This window comes from Thalassophryne amazonica, chromosome 11 (assembly GCF_902500255.1).
Source record: "Thalassophryne amazonica chromosome 11, fThaAma1.1, whole genome shotgun sequence".
NCBI classification, from domain to species: Eukaryota; Metazoa; Chordata; class Actinopteri; order Batrachoidiformes; family Batrachoididae; genus Thalassophryne; species Thalassophryne amazonica.
In genome coordinates this window covers 19,902,589-19,923,297 of record NC_047113.1, presented here as the reverse complement: position 1 = coordinate 19,923,297, position 20,709 = coordinate 19,902,589, and the positions used below count along the sequence as shown (strand labels likewise).

The window sequence follows — 20,709 nt, the reverse complement described above, 5'->3', positions numbered from 1 at the left end:
TAACAGATTTTGTACAGCGGTTTTTCGCTCACATCAGATAAATGTCCCGTCCAATCACAATGTTTTTCCATTAAAACTCCGAGCAGTCTGAACATGCAGAGGTACAAATTAAAGTTCAGCTCTGACACTCGTCGATTTGTGGAAAGTGGGAGAGGAATCATTTCTGTGATTAAAAGTCCGACCGTTTAGTTTTTTCAAACAGTGTTCAGACTTGGACCCGCAGCCTGAAGTGCACCTGTTAAATCAAACACAAAAGGCTGTGATTTGACACTTTTCTGCTTTTAATCCTTCATCTGCCATCATTGTTGTGTGAAAGTGTAGTGACACGGACCCACAACAGGGGGCGTAAATGAACGGTCAATGGAAATGAAGAGTAACACTTTTAATGTTGTGAAATGTGCACAACGGATACAGATACAATTCAATACTACAGTCAATTTGTATAGTTGGTGTCGTGTGGGCAGGCTCGAGGATAGGAGACGCCTGTCCAGATAAGAGTCGGGACCCACACGATTTCCACCGCCAACGGATCTGGAACACACCGGAGCCGCCATGTCCCGAGTCACCAGGTGGCCACCGTCTCCAGCTGTCAGATCGGGTACTGCTGGCAGGAAGCAGAAACAGTCAAGGGTGGGTGTGTGCACACACCCAGCAAACAGTCAGCAGAGTTCTGATAATGAAGGGAGAAAAACACCACCTCCCACTTCTCACAATATCACAGTCGTGCAGATCCTGATTTCACTTAACAGCTGAGGACTGGAAACGCCAACTCCTCCTCACCAGCTGCAAGTGTACTGAAACGTCTGCAAACTCAGAATATAAAGTACAGCTTTTCGAGCTTAGCAGCAAAGTACGTTGCAAGAATAAGCTTAGCTGAAACAGAAAAAGATGGCTGAGAGTTTACCTGAGTACCTCAGAAGATTTCTCGGCAGGGGTGTGGTGTCTTCTCCAGGCTTTTATGGATGACTAGATGAGATGATGGACAGCTGTCAGGGTCCCTGGCGGCGAACTGCGCCCTTTGGTGCCTGAAGCCCGTCTACAGGCAGAGCGCCCTCTGGTGTTGGCCAGCAGTACCTCCTCTTCGGGCGGCCCACACAACAATCATATTATATAGCGCACACGCTGATAAATGGATCACAAAAGTCGGCAGCACATTTACAACACAAAGTCGGTAAAAGAGGAAAATGTACAGCTTACCTTTGATTTGGAGGTGATGATTGTAGAAAGAAAAGCTTGCTGAAGGACTAATTGGTCCATAATAAAGCATAATCCAGAGACAGAGAACTTTAAAACTGTCACGCACATCATTGCATGACACGGAGTTACAGAGCTACAGCTGCATAAATTAATTAAATAAATCATCATAAATTGTAAAATTATGTAAATTTGATAGCTTAACTATTTTTATATTTATTTTGTTAGTAGCTGTAGCTGTATCTGGATGTGTTGCTGTAAGTGGTTAAATGATTTTAAAAAACATTGAAAACATTAAAGGTTCATTCAGCAGTTCAGCGCAGTTAGACCCAAAATGGCGCCATGTTCTGAGTTGACGCCATTCTCAGATAAAGGCACTCTAGTCTGGATGGACCAACGTGTTTTATCCAAGGACACAGACAGGTACGATGGCCAGCAATGGAGCCCAGTGTTGGGAAAGTGTAGTGACACGGACCCACAACAGGGGGCGTAAATGAACGGACAGTGGAAGGAGTCAAATTATAATACTTTACTGGTGTGAATGTCACAACCAAACACAGCAGAATCAGAATGTGCAACAGTCAATTAATAAAAGGTGTCGTGTGGGCAGGCTCGACGATAGGAGACGCCCGTCTGGAAACGAACCGGAACCACACGATTTCCACCGCCACCTGAACCCGAGGAATACTGGAGCCGCCAAGTTCCGGAGTCCCCAGGTGGCCACTTTCCCGGAGTGTCGGATCTGGTACTGCTGGCCTAAAGCAAAAGACAGTCAAAGGGTGGGTGTGTGAACACCCAGTAACAATGGTGGGAATGCCACCTCCACCTCTCACTCAGCGCATTGCAGCGGTCTCAGCTGAAAAGGAGCACCGTCTTGCACAGCCTCCTCAAAAACGACCGGTTCTCCTGCAAACACTCACAATAATAGATTTATCGATCTCACAAAAGGGGCTGAGAGTATTACCTCCAGATGAAGATGATATCTCGGCAGTTTGGTGGAGATGTCTTCCTGCTTTTATACCAGATGTGTTGATTAGTGACAGCTGTCACGGATGATGGGTGACAGCTGTCACCACGGCTTGTTCCTGAGGCGGCAGCGCCCTCTCGTGCCTGAAGCCCGCACTTCAGGCAGGGCGCCTTCTGGTGGTGGGCCAGCAGTACGTCCTCTTCTGGCAGCCCACACAACACCCAGGTTGACAAAATAACAACCCAACTACAATCAACCCAACCCAATAACAATCCCAACAACTTGTGGATCTAAGTGGAAACGCAGTAAAAATATTTTGAATACCTAGATGAGCCTCTGTTGGTGGTTTAAAAGGGACAAAAATGACGAGACTTATCACGTCTCAGTCTGCCATTTTTCATCGCGTCTATTCTGTTTATATTCATTCCAGATAAGACTAAGGTGTTTACATGTGCACTGTGCTATTTATTTTGCTGTCCATGTTTGGACTGCAGCCATCGTACCGTGCAGATTCCACAAAGAAATTCCTTATTTTACGCTTTTGAAAACCAGAAGGCTGTTAAACCTTAACAAATGTGCTCAGTGCCCTTTTCCAGCAAACACCTTCATCACAGTCACACAGTCCCACACATTCACACATGGATGTCAGCCAGTATCACTCCATTCTTCCACTGTTGGGCTCCACTAGAGTGGATGGAAGTTCCACAACCACACACACATTATACTCACACTTTGCAGGGAGGCCATAGCCGCAGGTAATCTTTGCTTGTCCAGTCTCACAGCCATGGAGGGAGGCGCACTCCTTCTTAAGCAGGGGACCTGCAGCACGATGGATCGCTCCATCCACTGAAAAAAAATAAAGATGTCAAGAGATTCAGACAGCTGGCCTATTTATGTGAATCCCCCACAATTTCACCACTTGCAGGGAGTTTGAATGTTGTCTAAGTACATCCAGTGCTTTTACTGGTCTGTAGCAGGTGTCAAAGCTTTGTGCTGCAAACACTGCAATAAGGAATCATTAAAGCCAGCCCATTAAATTTTCTGTCTTCTGCAGGGATGTTTCTTAAACATATGTCTATCTGTATGCCAGTCATATTTAATTGATATAAACGCCATGGCCTCAGTCAATTACTGGATTTAATGCATTATTAAGCACTCAGCTGACTTTGGCTTTCTGGTCAATTAACCTTTATTAATTACATTTTCAGAAATACTCACAATACACACAAATGTGAACGTGTCTGTGAGCAACACCACATCTAAAGCATGACTTAATTTCAAAGAGGGCAATGATGCAGGTGAAGAAATTTTACAGATGTCAATTACATTTTAAGTTGGAACCATGGGACGAGATGAAATTTACACATAAAAGTCAGTAGTGATCCTGATCCGAACAGTGGTATTGTTTTTGCCATCGTCAAGTAAAACACTATACTGTCCAAAAAGGTATATTTCACATGAACATCACCAAGCTCTTACTGAAATCTTCATTACATCTTACGTTAAGAAATACAACACTGTGAAAAATCTTGAAAAAAAACATTTGAATTGTTTCAGAAAGCAACACTAAAAACATTCTAAGTGTCAGAATATTACCATAATGAGCGACTAGGATAAAAGACAAAATATGTTTTAGCTATAAAACTGAATTCTTTTGGCTGAACATCACATGGTTTTACAGAAACATCATGTCAATCAATAATCAATTCATTATTAATTTATTATTATTCTGTATTTATGGAATCTTACAGTGGGGCTGTAAACTTGTTCTAAATATGTTTATATATATATATATATATATATATATATATATTCTTAAAAAAAAAATGATATTTTTTGTATTTATTCCATTATATTTTCGTATACTTAGGGCTCCTTCACACATAACATTAAACTGGGCAAAAGAAGCAGAAACTGGCAGAAAATCTGCAAACAAAAACGAAACGGGCATTCGCGAAACATTCCACCCGCTGTCGGGAGGGACACATGGTCGGACAAGCTTGCACAATACCGCGGTAACGGTTTTGTGTACACTCGTGTTCGCGCGCATGAGCACGGTGCGAACACGTGGAAAGTCGTGCACACAGCAGTGGAGCAAAAAAATTTAAAAAACACCACAATTTATAATACTTAATTCCTGTTATAAAGAGCGGACGTAGACTCTGCCTAGATGTACACCAGGAAGTAATGAAATGACGTGGATTACTGTTCTCCCTTTTATGTTTTACATGAATTACCTGATGCGCTCGTCTCATCAAGTCATCAGCTGGGCCCTCATCTTATGAAGAGTCAGCTCCCGTGTCATGAACACATCACCTGGCATGGCATGTCCAGCGCGCAGTGTTCCGGTGGAGACCGCATTGCAAATATGATATGTGTTTTAATTATTACAATGTGGGGAAATCCTGCAGATACATGCGCCTCGCGGTGGCGTCCCATTAGGTGCTTTTCTGCATGGCACGATATTCACCAGCGTTGCGGTACACTGACGCAGCAGTCACCTGAAGCAATATGTGTTTTAATTTATTTCCATGTGAGGTCAGCAAGCTGACACCCGCGCCTCATGGTAAAGTTATGCGAGGTCATATTGTACAAGCCACTACAGGTGTTCTCCAGCTGTGACTTGTGAATACAGATATCTGAACAGCTGCTAATCGCAGGGACATGCCCACCTGTGTCTGCGGACCTGTATTATTTTTCTTTTTTCTTTTTTTTTGTCCTGCATCTGTCTGATGTCTGTTTTTAATTTAAGACCTTGCGTGCACAATCAGATACAGCTGACAGTTGCCGGTCAGCTGACAGGTGCTGTATGTCTACAGTAAAGCGTATGAGCAAAGTAATAACACATAGCCCCACCTTTTCTAAGTGTCCAGCGACTGGTGTTGGATGTTCATGTGTGGCACCTGGAATTTGACCAACACCTTCCTAGAGGGGAGTCGAATGGGCACTCCCAGAGCACCCACTGTCTTTCGGCCACTGGTGTGTGCGAATGGTTATGGCGATAGCTGTATGAGGCGTTTAACAGTTTATTTATTTAGCACCAAAAATATAACACTCTTAGGGCATTTACAAACTTTAAAAGATTAAAAATAACAACATTAAAATAATTTGACTACAAATAAAAAACGACTAAAAACACAAAAGAAAAATATCAATACTAAAATTGACAGAATACTTGCTTAATGGCCCATTCACACGGCACACAATGATTCCTCAGCAAAGGGAAAAAAGTTTTTAAAAAGTCACAATTCGTTGAGAAAAGGTGGACGAAAGAGCTTTATCACAGAACAGCCTGCGAATCAGGAGCACAAAAGGGACGAAAGAGAAACGAAAGGAAACTGAAGCTGACGCTGAACTCGATGCTTTAAACTAAACGCGCTTGGAGCCACAGCTGGAGCAGTGTGTGTCTGCATCTCTGAGTTCCAGGACTCAGCGCTGGAACTCATGGAACATGTTATGAACATGTTATGAACTCATGTTCTGAGTTCATAAAAAAACTTGTTCTGTAAATAGTTCTCTCACTTTTGTGATCAAATCATTGATTTGAATCTCAATTTTGAGGCTGTTCTGTAAATAGGTTTCAAATAAATAATAAATATAGCAACTTCTGATCAATCCATATCAATTTCAAACTGAAAATAATGTACAGATGTGAGCCCCACCCATTTCTGGTTAAACCACGCCCACTTTCGGTTTAGGCACCGCCCACTCCGAGTACAGATACAGATAATTTAGATGGTTGAACAGATACAGATAGTGGTTTACTCGCTCATCCCTATTTTCAGCAACAATTCAGTTCATTTTTTGAAAAATCCGTTCTCAACGAACAGACAATTTGAACCTGAGAGCCGGGTGGAAATTTGCTATGACCCACAGCTAGAACACTGCAAAAGAGAGCTCTCTCAAACAGCCTTGGGTTCAGAAACCTCCCCACCTCCCCTCCTCACGAGCGGCAGCAAACAAAGCAGAGAGGATTCACAATGGCCCCTTGTATCGGAAAACGTTGTGGCTTGGATCGGTCAGTATCGGAAGCCCATCCCGATACCGGAACAGCCTTAATCACGTCACTGATGTGGAAGTTCAGTTTACAACTGAACATTCATTAAAATCCTCAGTCAAATTGAATGTACTGAACCTGTGCTTATCCCCACCTCGTCCACAAGTTCTTGGATGGTGGCACGATGGTTAGCCATGAAGAAAGCCCAGATTCTGTCAATCACTTGGTCATTGCAGCTCATGGATGGCCTACTGGAATGTGCTTTGCTCTCCACTCCTGTGCAGCCCTTTTTGAATAGGTTATACCCATAGTTCTCAAAGAATGAACTAATTTTTATGGTGTAAATAAGTCAGCTGCTTTATTTCTAACAAGATTAAGCCTAAATCAACAACTTCACATTAAATTAATACAAACAAATGGAGCAAACTATTCATAATTAAGGATTTACGGCTTTGACACTTAAACAAAACCGATCTGACAATGTTCTCTGCTGAAAATGAAGCGAAATGAAGCAACGCAGAGTCGGAATCGGCTCTGCAAATGAAGCAATACTTCATAAGTGTCGGGCGCAGCCCATAGAGTTATATTACAGAAATGTAATATAACTCTATGGCTCAGCCACAGAGTTATGGGCTCAGCTCTGTAAGCAAAGCGATATGAAGCAATGTGTCATAGGAGTCGGTTTCTGCTAATACACGTGTCAAATACCGAGCTGCAAATCAATTTCTCCTGTAACAGACAAATGTGATAAAAAGCTATTATAAATTGCAAAAATCTCCCACATGCGTGTAGGCTTAATATGCATAGGTCGCGGACATGAAAGAACAAAGCTCGTCAGCATCTCACCATGTCATTTAGGTCCTTCAGACGTTATTTTGAGTAAATGCTTCAGGGGAGCATTAGCATGAATAAAACCTTTCAGCTTCTGGGTGGGCTCTGCCCCCCATATGCCCCACCTTAAACATTTTTCTTTTTTTTTGCATTTCAGCTGACCCTCCAATTACAGCCCTTTTCACCCCCTGCCACTTTAAGCATTTTTAAAATGTAGATGTAAATTAATATTCAAAGTTTTTAGCTAGTTGACAGTAGGGCTGCACAATATGGCCAAATTATCGTATCTCAATATTGTCATATAAATTGTCACGTAAATGTCATTTATAATGTTGTCCATATTCTTGAGTCGCTTAGGAGGGTAGGGAGTTCCCATGGGATTAAAAAAAAAAGCATTTCAACTTACCATCCCTGGTTCTCAAGACCAGACACCGAAGTGACTCTACTCTCTCTCTCTCTCTTTTTTTTTTAAGATATTTAGGTGAACCTTAGTAAACACTAGTTGAGTTCCACCTTAGATTTGGAATGTATAATAGAAGATATACCTTACTAAATTTTCATATCAATATGATATATGATATGACTATGATTTGACATAAAGTGCAGCAACAGTGAAAATAAAAATGTTATGTGTCGACACGGGTTGAGGAGCGGACCTGCGTCAGACGGAACCCAGCGCTACAAACAACCAGAAAAGCGGTTCCAAAGACAATATATTTATTTCACCCACGAGTGCATAAAAGTGTAAAAACAGAAATAGCGTCCTTCTGGTGGAGTGAAGGCTGGCACGCTCTCCAGCGCCAAAAAGGATCGAAGCCCGGCGCTCCTGGACCCACTACCACCGCCAAACACCCCCAGGTGGACATGACAAACCGACTCTCTGCGAAGCATAGAAGAGGTGAGGTAAATTAGCAGTTACAACTAATAACCTTCAAAAGACACACACTATCAGCAACACATACAGGTCTGTATTTTAAGCTTTATGCAAATAAGCAGCTTCTCACAACAGGTGGAGGACCACTTGTCCGCATGCCACAGCAGTGAGAAGTGAGCTGCACAATCCTCATCACAATTCAAGTATACTGCGTAACAAAATACGAAGTTACTATCAACAATTAGTCAAACACTTAATCACCTTTGATGTGTGCTGACAGCATGTGTCCCTCACCCTTCCTTGCTTCACAGGCTCGATGTGTCAAACCCAGGCGCGGTCCTCAGCGTCTCACAAACGAACATCACAAGGTCGAGTTCCCGGCAATTCTGCTTGAATCACACATGACTTAAATGCAGAACGCCATCCAATTATCTTCTTCAGCTGAAAGTCCTTAAGGCTGCACGTGAGCACCATTCACAGGTGCTGCACATGATGTTGATGAGGGTGAAGGACTCTTCAGCCAGCACCTTCTCGACAGACAAATCAGTTCTCATGCCACCTGGAGAGCAAAGAAAAGAAAAGAACACCAAAATATCCAGCCACACCCCCCAACACACAACAAAAAAGGTAATAATACCACACTCATTTTCCACTTATCATAAGGTTAGGATACTGTGTCCTCCAAAAGTATTGGAACACTTGGAATTTCACACATTTTAATTTGTTTATGCCATTTTAAATACAAGAAATACAAAAATAAATAAATAAATAAAATAAAACAAAATTTTCTAAAATTATCTTCCTCAAACTCAAACTGAAAGCAAATCTCTAAAACTGGACAAAGCCTGTAAATAATAATCAGTTTTATTGCCAGTTTTCTTTAGACAAGTCAGGGGATGGAAACATGAACATTTCCAAGTCACTGAACATGTCTTGGACTTTATTTATATCAATTATGAAGAAATACAAAAGTTTCTTTCACCAAAACATTAAATCTAGGCTTTCAACTAAAATGTACTTTCTGTCAAATTGTAGCTGAACTTTCAGGTCTTCTTTTAAAGAAAACCCTCCTCTACACCACTTCATCAGGAAGCTGGATTTTCTATTTTTTAATTAATTTATATCAAGTTGTTGACATTATACTTTCAGTGTGAGTTAAGGAAGATAATTTTAGAAAAAAATGTATTTGAAATGGAATAAACATTAAAATGTGTGAAATACCAAGTGTTCCAATACTTTGAGGACAACTGAGAAACACTGAGGAGCAGCATCTTACATCTCATATACAGTATAGTGCAGCAGATAAGAGAATATTTAGAGTGGAATCCTGCAAATGGTGATACAAGCATTGCATTCAGCACAAATAATCCATAGACATGAACTCTTTAAAAAAAACTGATTGGTCACTTGAATTTTCAAAAGGCATCCAGGTAGGGGTCAAGTTAAGGATTACACGGGGTCAAAATTAAAAGATGCTCCAATCAAATAGAAAACGACACCACATTATTTGCCTGATCATAAAGATTACAAAAATGGTATAGTTTGGACTATCTGTGACTGAATGTTATGTAGTTATGAGGTAAAAGCAGCAAGAATGGTGAGAAAGGTATCAAAAGGTTAAAGTTGCTCCATTAATTTTGCTCCAGGTGTATTTGTGCTGAATTTGATGCTTGTATCACCATTTGAAGGATTGTTTCAGTTATCTGCTGCACTAATAAGCCAACAGAGCATGAACCAGCTGCTGTCTGTTATCTTAAACATGTGTATATAAGGCAACCCGAATTAAAGAGAAATGTTGCTTTAACAACCTGGACCTCATTTCTGGCATAAAATATGGTTGTTTACTCACCAATATAAGTTTGGTGTGATTAGAAGTCTGTAGTTCAAACGACATGTTCAGATCTGAAGCAAACATTTTTCTTCTTGTACTAAGGTGGATTAGAACTTTTTGTGGTACACAGCACAAACTACTGGACAGGAGGAACCTAGCAGTCAATGTGACTCACTGATTTGAAAATGCAGGTCTTTCAACCAGACGTGTGGTGCCGTGACATGTCAATCATCTGTGTCCAATCACATTTTAGGGGAGTCCAGTGAAACCCCGGCCTCCGCTCTAGCTCCACCCATGCCAGGAAGTGTTCACTGTGACTGAGAATTCGGCACTTCCTGTTTGAGTGTGAGCTTGCCACTGAGTTCCCACGAGATTCCATGGGATCTCGTCTGTCAATCCAGGAAATGTTTAACATTTGAACATTTCCTGTTTTACTGTGGATTTGAATTTTGGCACTTCCTGTTTAGGACACCCTGTACTATGAGTGAGCTTCGTGCCGTTGCGCGACACTTCGCTCATATTATATTACATGTTTAAGGTCCATCACTGTCAATACATGAGGCTCGTGTCACTTAATTATTCTCAAACTTTTAATATATGCTTCTTTGCTTATTCACAATCAGTTTCCATGATAAGGATTTATTTCCAGACATCGTCTTCTAAAACAAGGGAGTCTTACGTAGACAACAATTTCTGTCAGGCTGTGATGATGAATCCGTCTGAAAGGATGGAACAGGTCAGAATAAGACTTTTTATTTACTCTGTGTGCTGCTTCCCATGATGCCAAAGTAATGCCAATTAGCATTCTGCTCACAACAAAAACAAGTCCTATTAATGAGCAACCAAGACAAAAAAGTACATTAAATTACACTGTTAATAACAATAACATGTCATTAATTATGAGCGGCTGAGGTGACAGAGGCAGGGCTACGGCATTGTTTTACAAACGTTCTGTACATTCAGTCGATATCCGACATTCAGTCGACATCCCTCTCGCATCCTGCCTGCGCCCGTTAAAGATGATTTTACTCTAAGACATGCTCGTGTCAGGAGGACTTCAGGAGTTTGCTTTTGTGCAACAGGAACAGCAGGCATCAATGCTGGATCCCGCTTCAATTATTCAAATTCACTCTAAACATTTCACATCTCAAAAAAAAAAGTTAAGTGTTGCCTGTTAAAACTCATGATCACTAAGAATAATACCCAACACTCCTCCATATTGTCACAACTTAACGTGTCGGCCCATGGGTCTCAGCTGTCTGATTATGAACAGACCAGCTGCTGCAGCCGTGCACTGAGCTGCTTCAGGAGGAGGTCTGCTGTTATCTGAGTGTTATTGAGATAAGTTGACATATCACATGCGGTGCTGACCAGTACTGTGTCATGTAATGCTGTTCAATGTTGAAATGGGCCTCACTAAGCACAAGTGAGAGGGTGTGAAAGGAGGGCTTGGAACACTGGCAACCTCCTCAGGGTGCACAGCAACAAACTCCAAGTCAGTGTGCACACATACAGTACATTAAATATTTGTAGCGTGCCATGTATTCCTGTAAGAGTGCATGTGCTGTACTGCTTGGCAAAAACTGTACATACTCTACCTGTGAGTATTTGTATGCATGTACTTGGTGTGTGTGAAGAATCCTTGAGATGCAGCGCATTGATACACAGAGAGCACAAACTCTGAAGCAGACCAATTCTGAAATAGAAAGTTAAGTGAGATAAGAGATGTAAAAATAGAAGAGAGATAGGGCAGAAGAAAAGTAACAGTGGAAATGATACTTTAACCAAAAAAGTGGACCTTTATTTGCAGGCGGGCTGGGGGTTGCCCAAGGCCCCAAGAAAATTTTGTTTTTTTGATTTCCAGGGATGCATTCTAGAAGTTTTTTGATGACCATTTTCTCACCCCGATCCCTCCAATTTAGTTGTTCTGCTTAATGTGTGATTGTATTTTCTTTTGCACATTTTCATCTTTTCTTTGGCAAAATTGATATCACAACCGACATGTCTGTTTGATAAGATTAGTAATCACAACAGCCATATTCATTTTCATATTTTTGGCTTCCCTCATCCTATCTGACCTGGCTTTAATGTTGTGTGGGCCGCTGAAGAGGAGGTACTGCTGGCCCACCACCACCAGAGGGCGCCCTGCCTGGAGTGCGGGCTCCAGGCACCAGAGGGCGCCGCCGCCCCACAGGAGCAGCCTCGGTAACAGCTGTCACCCATCACCTGAGACAGCTGACGGCAATTATCACTGGGGTATATCAGCAGGACGGCATCTCCACCTCATCGCCGAGATATCGTTTCTACCAGAGAGGTAACGTATCAAAGCTACGGAGTGTATCTTTTTGGATTTGTGCTTAGTTTGTGGATTACTGTTCCAACGAGAGGTGGAGGTAACTTCCCTGCTGTTCGGAGTCCTGGGTGCAAACGCGCCCCCATCTAACTGTCCTTTGTTCCTCGCCAGCAGTACCAGGTCCGAGACGCGGAGGCAGTGGCCACCTGGGAGTTCGGGACTTGGCGGCTCCAGTATTCCCGGGGTCCTGTGGCGGAGGAAGCCGTGTGGTTCCGGTCTTACCTTGGAGAGGCGTCTCCTATCTTCGAGCCTGCCCACACGACACTTTTGTGAATTGACTGTTGTCCATTGCTGTGATTGGTTGTATTCGTTGTGCACATTCACAACAGTAAAGCTTGTTATTTTGACTTACTCCATTGTCCGTTCATTTGCGCCCCCTGTTGTGGGTCCGTGTTCCTACACTTTCCCAACATTTAAAGCTAGAACCCCAAACAGTCCCAGTAATGTTTAGACATTTCATTAAAAAAGATATTGCGTCACATCCCACTTCAGTTATGCAGAAAAGTTAAATTAACTAAACGTATCTTTATATGGCTCATCAGTTGAATGAATGAATGAATGAATGAATGAATGAATTTATTTGGCATACAGTTTGACAACAAAAAACTCACAAAAAAAAACTCATAACAAAACAAGTTTTTTGAATGTGTTGCAAGCCTGAAATGCAAGAAATGATGTATATCAATGTATAAATATTGCCATAATCTGACGCAGTCAGTAGGAAAAGAGGCGTGGCCACCTGTGGTCCGAACGCACCCGGACTGCCTCGTGCACACCTGCAGGATGTAGCCCAAACATATTTCAGACAACAGTCAGATGCTGTCAGACGGCACTGACACTGGAGCTGTCACTCACCCACGCAATAAAATCTCCGCTCATCCTCACATTCCCAGTGCTAAATTGACCTCTCATCAGTGTGTGTGTCACATGACGGAGTGCGCGTGTGTACGTGCATAGAACAGGCAATCTGAGTGATGAGTGTGTGTCCACTCATCTGTGCATGGGTGTTCACAATGGCTGAATGAGCCGCACGTGTAAAACAGGTGATCAAAGCAGCATGCGCGTGTGGTCGAAATGTTCGCTCAGCTGTGTGTATGTGTTCATAAACACTGTACCAGCCACTTTGCGTGCGCATGTGGGGTGCACATGCACTGGAGCTGTCCATCCACAGAGCGCACAAAAAGGCTGACAGCTGTTGTACAGCCCGGTGAAAAATCCCTTTAGGTGTTTGATCAGTATATAAATGCATTGCTAGATTTTATTTGTCTGGCTAGACTCCGTAACTGCTGTTGAACTGTGCTGGCAGTGTGCCAACTTTGCATATGTATGCAACTTTCATTTGATTTGTTGATTTGTTGCCATTTTACTTGATACGCATCTTAACACAACTGTAGTTAGATTATTGTTGTGGGACGGTGCTTCACATGGGATTTATTTATACCCGAGGTGGATTATGTTTTTGACATCTGATCGACATTGCCAGCACACAGCGCAGCCAAATGAAAGGGACTTGACAAGCTGTCTGCGCTGCGGAACGCGAGGTACCAGAGGTGAGTTACATGTTTATTTATGTTGTCATGTGCTACGGAAACATTTCCACATCATAACTGCTACAGACTTAGGAGGTATATGTGTAATAATACCTGCGTTGCAGCAGTGACATCCCGTTCAACTGCGTTGCTGAGCGCCGCACCGAGCCTCTGATGCGCGCACAGTGCCACATATATGTTATTACATAATAACATTTCGTTTGCCCTCCCTGGCTGGGGTTCAGTGGGGGCGGACAAACGCGGCACAGCATGCTGGCAGGCTTTGCTGTTTCCGATCAATCTCAGAGCTCAATCGACCACGATAAGATCATTCCAGATGCTGTTCTGATGCCGTCAGAATATGTAAATTGCAGTCAGATGGTCGTCAGATTACACATGGATTGCTGTTGGATAGGTTTCCCATCTCGTCGGCGCCCGGACAGTTTGAACATGTGCGTCACACTCGGGGCTGCTGGCTGATTTTGACCGTGTCAACTTCCGCAGATGGCTGTCAGAATGTTTTGGAACTGAAATCCAACACCTTTCGGATGTGCACCTATTCCTAAATCCGACTGCCACTCTGGGTGATTCCGGCTATGTATGACGGGAGTATAAGAATCACTTTGTACGTAGGGTACTGTCTGTATAAGGGAAACCACCAAGTCTGGCTGTGATTGGACAAACAGTGCACAGTGCAACGTTTGTCTGTTAGACCAGCGTAATGGTACAACTCAGATGGATTATCACAAAATAAAAACAATAAATGCAGTCGAGAGTCTCCTATGTGCTTTCTGATAAATTGTACCTGAAACTGCATGTTTTCATTTTAAGAAATTCCTGATAAATAATGTAATCCTTCACTTTAAGATGTTCACTTATGGGCTCTGAAACTATGTATACAAATAGCTGTAATTCCTAAATGATTAGTGTGATATGTTTATTGAACCCCAAGAATTAAAACTAAAAATCTACACCACAAGTACATCTTGTTTCATTTCAGCTCCATTGTGGTGGTGCACAGAGGCAAAATTATAAAAACTGAGCCAGTCTCCAGCTATGTGTGGACCTTACTTACTGTACCAGACTTAAGGTGAAAAGTCTGACATCAATTAACTCCTGATCTCTGTAGGTATCATTATGGTTAATGTGTGTGTGACTCAAATATTATAATTTCTTCCTGTCACTTTGGAATTCAGACATTTTATGATAAGTGCCAAAGTCCTTTACTTAAGTCTGAGGTTGCTGTTGGCAATTTCAGCTAAGCCAAATTGATTTCATCAAGCCAGCTCGTCACATTTTAAATGTCAGGTCGTGTCTGTTTCAACACACAGTTATTTCAGCTGCAAAGAACAGAATTTTGATGGCAGACATTGTGCCGGCTGTGTAAGACTTTGTGCCTTCATTTGAAACAGACTTTGATGTTCGATTGCTCCGTGTCAAATGGAGGGGACAAGGACAGAGAATAAACCGCTGTGATCATCTCTCACTCTCACTCTGGATACCCCATCAGCCCAGCGAACAAAGTTAATAAATCTCCATATACCTATTCATCTCTGACGTCCACCTTTCTAATGCAGAGCGCCGTCCCTCTGCTTCATTCACCTAAGATGGCTTGTGTTAACTTTCTTTCAGACGGCGGTAACTTCTGCCTCTGCGGGAGCCGGTGTAATATCACAGCATGATGCCACATGTTACAGAGAAGATTCAGACACTGTTCTGTTCTTCAGCCCAGACAGAAATATGAAGAGGGAATTCATGAGCAGAGGGGAGGTGAAATGAAAGATGTGATTGAAGTAAATCTGCTTCAGTACTGCTTCTTTAATGCCAGCCAATATGCAGGTATATTAGTGTTCAAGAACAGGCTGCTGCCGTGCGCATATTATTTATTAGTCTGAGGGAACAAACAACTGAATCCATCTGTTCACACTGCTAAAGGCAAAATAAGTTTTTTTTTTTTTGTTTGTTTTTTTTTTCATGACATGATTTCTGAAATTCATGAAAAAAAGTGACAGTTACTTTGGCTTGCGCTGATTCCCAACATGTTCCACATGGATCTCCACGTTGTTTCTGTCCAATATACTATGTATCCATACTGAGAGCTGAGGACAACCCAAACCAAATTAAAATGACTGCAGTGTCAAAGGATACTTGTTCATACATGGCTGACTCCATCACATGCAAATGAAGCAGAGCATTTCTACTCAATCAGCAGTAAGTGGCTCCACGTAAAAGACATAAACAGATCATAATGAATTAGTCATGAATTTAACTCGTATTACCAGTCACTAAAATAATCATTTAGGGGGTGTAAATCCCATTTCCGTATGAGGGAAATCAACATTAATATTTAGTCTTCATTACCATAGAAAATGTCAGTGTTTTCTCTGATTAAAACTCAGTTGTTCAGGGAAGGAGAGATGGCACATTTTTAAAAAAAAATGACAGCAAAAGGGAGGCACACAAACCAACAGAGAATGACGAGAGACTGAAGAGCACAGATGGACAAAGAGAAATGCATTTGGAAGGGGATCAAGAGAAGAAAAAAAAGAGGAGTGAGGTATAGGTGAAGCGTCTGCCGAGAGGAAAGTGGCGAGGTAAAAATAATAATAAGAGATTAACAATAAAGGTTTGGAGACGACAAATACAAGACAGGACGTGGGTAAAGGTTTAAAACTGGAGCCAGTGTTTTGGCTTCTTGAAACCAGTAAACCAGCCAGCTAAGCAGGCGCCAGGCTTGGTGCTGAATGACGTTGGCGTGAGGAGGGAGGAGGATAAGTAGGGGGACTGGGAAGTGATAATTGGCGATATGCTTACCTGGCGAAGAGCCTGTAACCTCCCAGCAGGGAGCACAAACATACACACGTACTTTCAAGCAATATTTATGGTCGGACAAGCTTAAACCTCCTACGAACCCCCGCCGTCGACTCGCCCACGCACATACACCCACACGTGCACAGCTACATTGGTGTTAGAGCAAAACCAATCCCAAGATTTCTTCTACGGAATACTAATATGGCTGCCCTTATCAGGTGACCTCTTATAGGCCAAACAGGCTGTCTGTCAAACTAATGGGGCGGAACACAGGCATATTGCTTTCCCACAATCCCTCAGCAGAGCCAGGACACTCAATTACTTCAGTCAGCTTGTTGCCAAGGCAACATTTAGGATGAGGCTGGTGGTAGATGCACAGAGACATGCACACTGTTTATACACCGTGTGTGTATATAAAGATGCTGACATTCACACAAATATGTAGACACAGCACTTACATGTAAGCTTGTCTACATACATCTACAGTACGGTTAAATTATGACTAGTAAATTCTAGCAGAAACACACAGCTCTGATTAATCATTTGAATAAAAGTGCAACTTTTGACACAGCTGATCGCTGTGTTTTGCTGGAGACAAGTGAAAACTATTTTGGTATTTCTGGACGAGTACTTTCATGTCAGATGTTACTTATTGGATTGACTGAATACATTGATTATAAGTCTACATCTTATCAACTATAGCATGGGGTACCTCAAGATTCCGGTCTAGGTTCACTGTTATTCTCTTTCTTTTTTTTCAGCACCTCTTGGTCAAATTATATGTAGCCACAGAATTGAGTTTCACTGCTGTGTTGATGACCTACAGATGCTTGTTTATGGAGGAAAAGTCTCTCATATTGCTTAAGGTTCAAGCATGCCTGGTTGCAGTGAAAAGCTGTGGATGCATAATGTTTTGCTCTTGAAGTCAGAGAAGACCGTTTTATTTGTTACTGGCCCTGTTTGACACATTTTAAGAATGAGTTAACACTGTCACTGGGTGACTGTGTGATTGGTCATAGTGAAAAAAGAAAAAATCTGGCTGTAATTTCTGATCCAACAGTCTTCAGACCTGAATAGTAGGCAAGGGTTCAATGTTTCAATTTCTTATTCTTATGGCTGCTCAACATAGAGGTTAGAGTAAAAGGCAGTCATCTGTCTCCATCTCACCCAGTACTCTGCATCTTCCTCTGTCACAACTATGTCCTCTCTCAGTATTTCAAGAAATCTGTTCTTTGGCCTCCCTCTTCTCCTCCTGCCTGGTGGCTCCATCCTCACCATCCTTCTTCCTATATACCCTGGGTTCCCCCTGCACATCTCCAAACCCTTTCAATCTCACCTCTCTGACCTCATCTCCAAGCCATCCTCCCTGTGCTATCCCTCTGATATGCTCATTCGTGATCCTGTCCATTCTAATTTGCTTCACCTTCAGAGTCTACAGCCTCTGGTCTCACTACCATCTTGCAAACTTTCCCTTTCACTCTTGCAGATATCATTGTTATAAACCCCTCCTGCCACCTTTCTCCACTCACTCCACCCTGGTTGCACTCTCTTCGTCAACTCCCGACCACACTCTCCATTACTTTGGACAGTTGACACCAAGTATTTAAACTCATCTACCTTGACCACCTCTTCTCTTTGCAACATCACTATTTCACCATACTTCCCTTATTCACACATGCACTCCATCTTGTTCCAACTGACTTTCTTTCCCCTTTTCTCCAGCGTGTATATTCACCTCTCCAAGCTAATCTCAACCTGCTCTCGACTCTCACTACAGAGGACAATGTCATCTGCAAACATCACAGTCCACAGAGACTCCAAGTTGATCTCAGTTCAACCTAACCATTAACACTGCAAACAAGGGCTCAGAGCCAATGCTTGATGTAATCCCACCTCCACCTTAAAGTATCTGTCTCTCCGACTGCACAACTCACTACTGTCACATTGTCCTTGTACATATCCACCACCACCACCCTCACATACTTCTCTGCCACTCCAAGGAGCCATTTGAGGTGGCTCGTCAGGGTGCCCCCTAGGCGACTCAGTAGGGAGGTCTTCCGGGCATGTTCATCTGGGAGGAGGCACCAGGGAAGACTCAGGACACCCTGAAGGGATTATATTTCTCAGCTTGCTTGGGAATGCCCCAGGATCCCCCAGGAAGTGTTACAGGACTTGGCCGAGGATAGCAAAGTGTGGGATGAGCTGCTTAGTCTGCTGCCACTGCAACCCATATTTGGATCAGCGACAGAAAATTAATGAACAGTACCACTCACTCTTCCACATTCCTCCCCTTGATACCATATCTACCCATTCCTCACATCTCCTGCATTCACCAACATGCCCATTGAAGTCCACTTCAATCACCACTCATTCATCCTTGGGTACACTCTCTACCACTTTATCTAACTCAGTCCAGAAATTTTATTTCTCCTATGGCGCATATGCACTGATGACATTCATCATCATCCCTTCAACTATCAACTTCACACTCATCACCCTGTCAGACACTTGCTTAACCTCCAAGTCCCTGTTAATATACTCTGACTTTTGAATGACTCAGACACCAGTTCTCCTTCAAAGCATTGGCTTGGGCACTCAATGTGGCTGAGATTAACAAAATTTATGGTGTACGCCCTTCCTGCTTCTACTTGCCTCATTTACCTGGGTTTGGGAGTGGACACTCAGAATGCACTCGGCTGTACATTGGCTGTACGTTTGGTGTTTCAATTTTAAATTGTTCTTCTGGATGTAAGATGTCAGTAGACCAGATAGCTCAGTGGGATAATAAGTTGGGCTACAAATATGTATAACTGGGTTTGATGACATGTCATGTCACCTTGGCTGGGGTAGTGACATGCATCAGACTGTTCATCCCATTCAGGGGAGAGTCATAGACCCTCCTCTGCATCATGTTACAGTGGGGCCAAAAGTATTTTAGTCAGTCCCTGATTGTGCAAGTTCTCCTACTTAGAAAGATGAGAGAGGTCTGTAATTTTCAACGTAGGTACACTTCAATTATAAGAGACAAAATGAGAAAAAAAAAAATCCAGAAATCACATTGTAGGATTTTTAAAGAATTATTTGTAAATTATGGTGGAAAATAAGTATTTGGTCACCCACAAACAAGCAAGATTTCTGTCTCTCACAGACCTGTAACTTCTTCTTAAGAGCTCTTATGTCCTCCATCTTTACCTGTATTAATGGAACCTGTTGGAACTGTTATCTGTATAAAAGACACCTATCCACAGCCTCAAACAGTCAGATTCGAAACTCAACCATGGCCAAGACCAAAGAGCTGTTGAAGGACACCGGAAGAAAATTGTAGATGAGCACCAGGCGGGAAGAGTGAATCTACAATAGTCAAGCAGGTTGGGTGTGAATAAATCAACTGTGGGAGCAATTGTAAGAAAATGGAAGACATACAAGACCATTGATAATCTCCTCAATCTGGAGCTCACACAAGAATGTCACCCCATGTGGTCAAAATGATCATGATGAACAGTGAACAAAATCCCAGAACTACATGGAGGGACCTGACGAATGACCTGCAGAAAGCTGGGACCAAAAGTAATAAAGGCTACACACTACGCAGAGAGGGACTCAAATCCTGCAGTGCCAGGCGTGTCCCCCTGCTTAAGCCAGTACATGTCCAGGCCCATCTGAAGTTTGCCAGAGAGCATACAGATGATACAGAAGAGGAATGGGAGAATATCATGTGGTCAGATGACACCAAAATAGAATATTTTGGTAAAAACTCAACTTGTCGTGTTTGGAGGAAGAAGAATGCTGAGTTGCATTCCAAGAACACCATACCTACTGTGAAGCATGGGGAGTGGAAATATCATGCTGTGGGGCTGTGCTTCTGCAAAGGGGACAGGACGACTGATTTCTGTTAAGGGAAGAATGAACGTGGCCATGTATCGTGAGATTTTAAGCCAAAACCTCCTTCCATCAGTGAGAGCATTGAAGATGCAATGTGGCTGGGTCTTCCAGCATGACAATGATCCCAAACACACCACTCAGGCAACAAAGGAGTGGCTCCGAAAAAAGCATTTCAATGTCCTGGAGTGGCCAAGCCAGCCTCAGACCTCAACACCATAGAAAATTTGTTGAGGGAGTTGAAAGTCCATGTTGCCCAGTGACAGCCCCAAAACATCACTGCTCTAGAAGAGATCTGCATGGAGGAATGGGCCGAAATACCAGCTACAGTGTGTGCAAACCTGGTGAAGACTTACACGAAATGTTTGACCTCTGTCATTGCCAACAAAGATTATGTTACAAAGTATTGAGTTGAATTTTTATTATTGACCAAATAATTATTT

The 20,709-nt window shown here is 42.6% G+C and overlaps 1 protein-coding gene across 3 annotated transcripts in view; it reads right to left on the bottom strand.

Moving 5' to 3' along the window:
• macrod1 (mono-ADP ribosylhydrolase 1) overlaps nucleotides 1-20,709 on the bottom strand; it is a 461,598-nt gene that overhangs the window by 137,531 nt on the left and 303,358 nt on the right. For all 3 annotated transcript variants that reach the window (XM_034181802.1, XM_034181801.1, XM_034181803.1), the window contains exon 5: nucleotides 2,891-3,007. In XM_034181802.1, coding sequence (XP_034037693.1) covers nucleotides 2,891-3,007 — 117 coding nt within the window. The remainder of the gene's footprint in view (nucleotides 1-2,890; nucleotides 3,008-20,709) is intronic.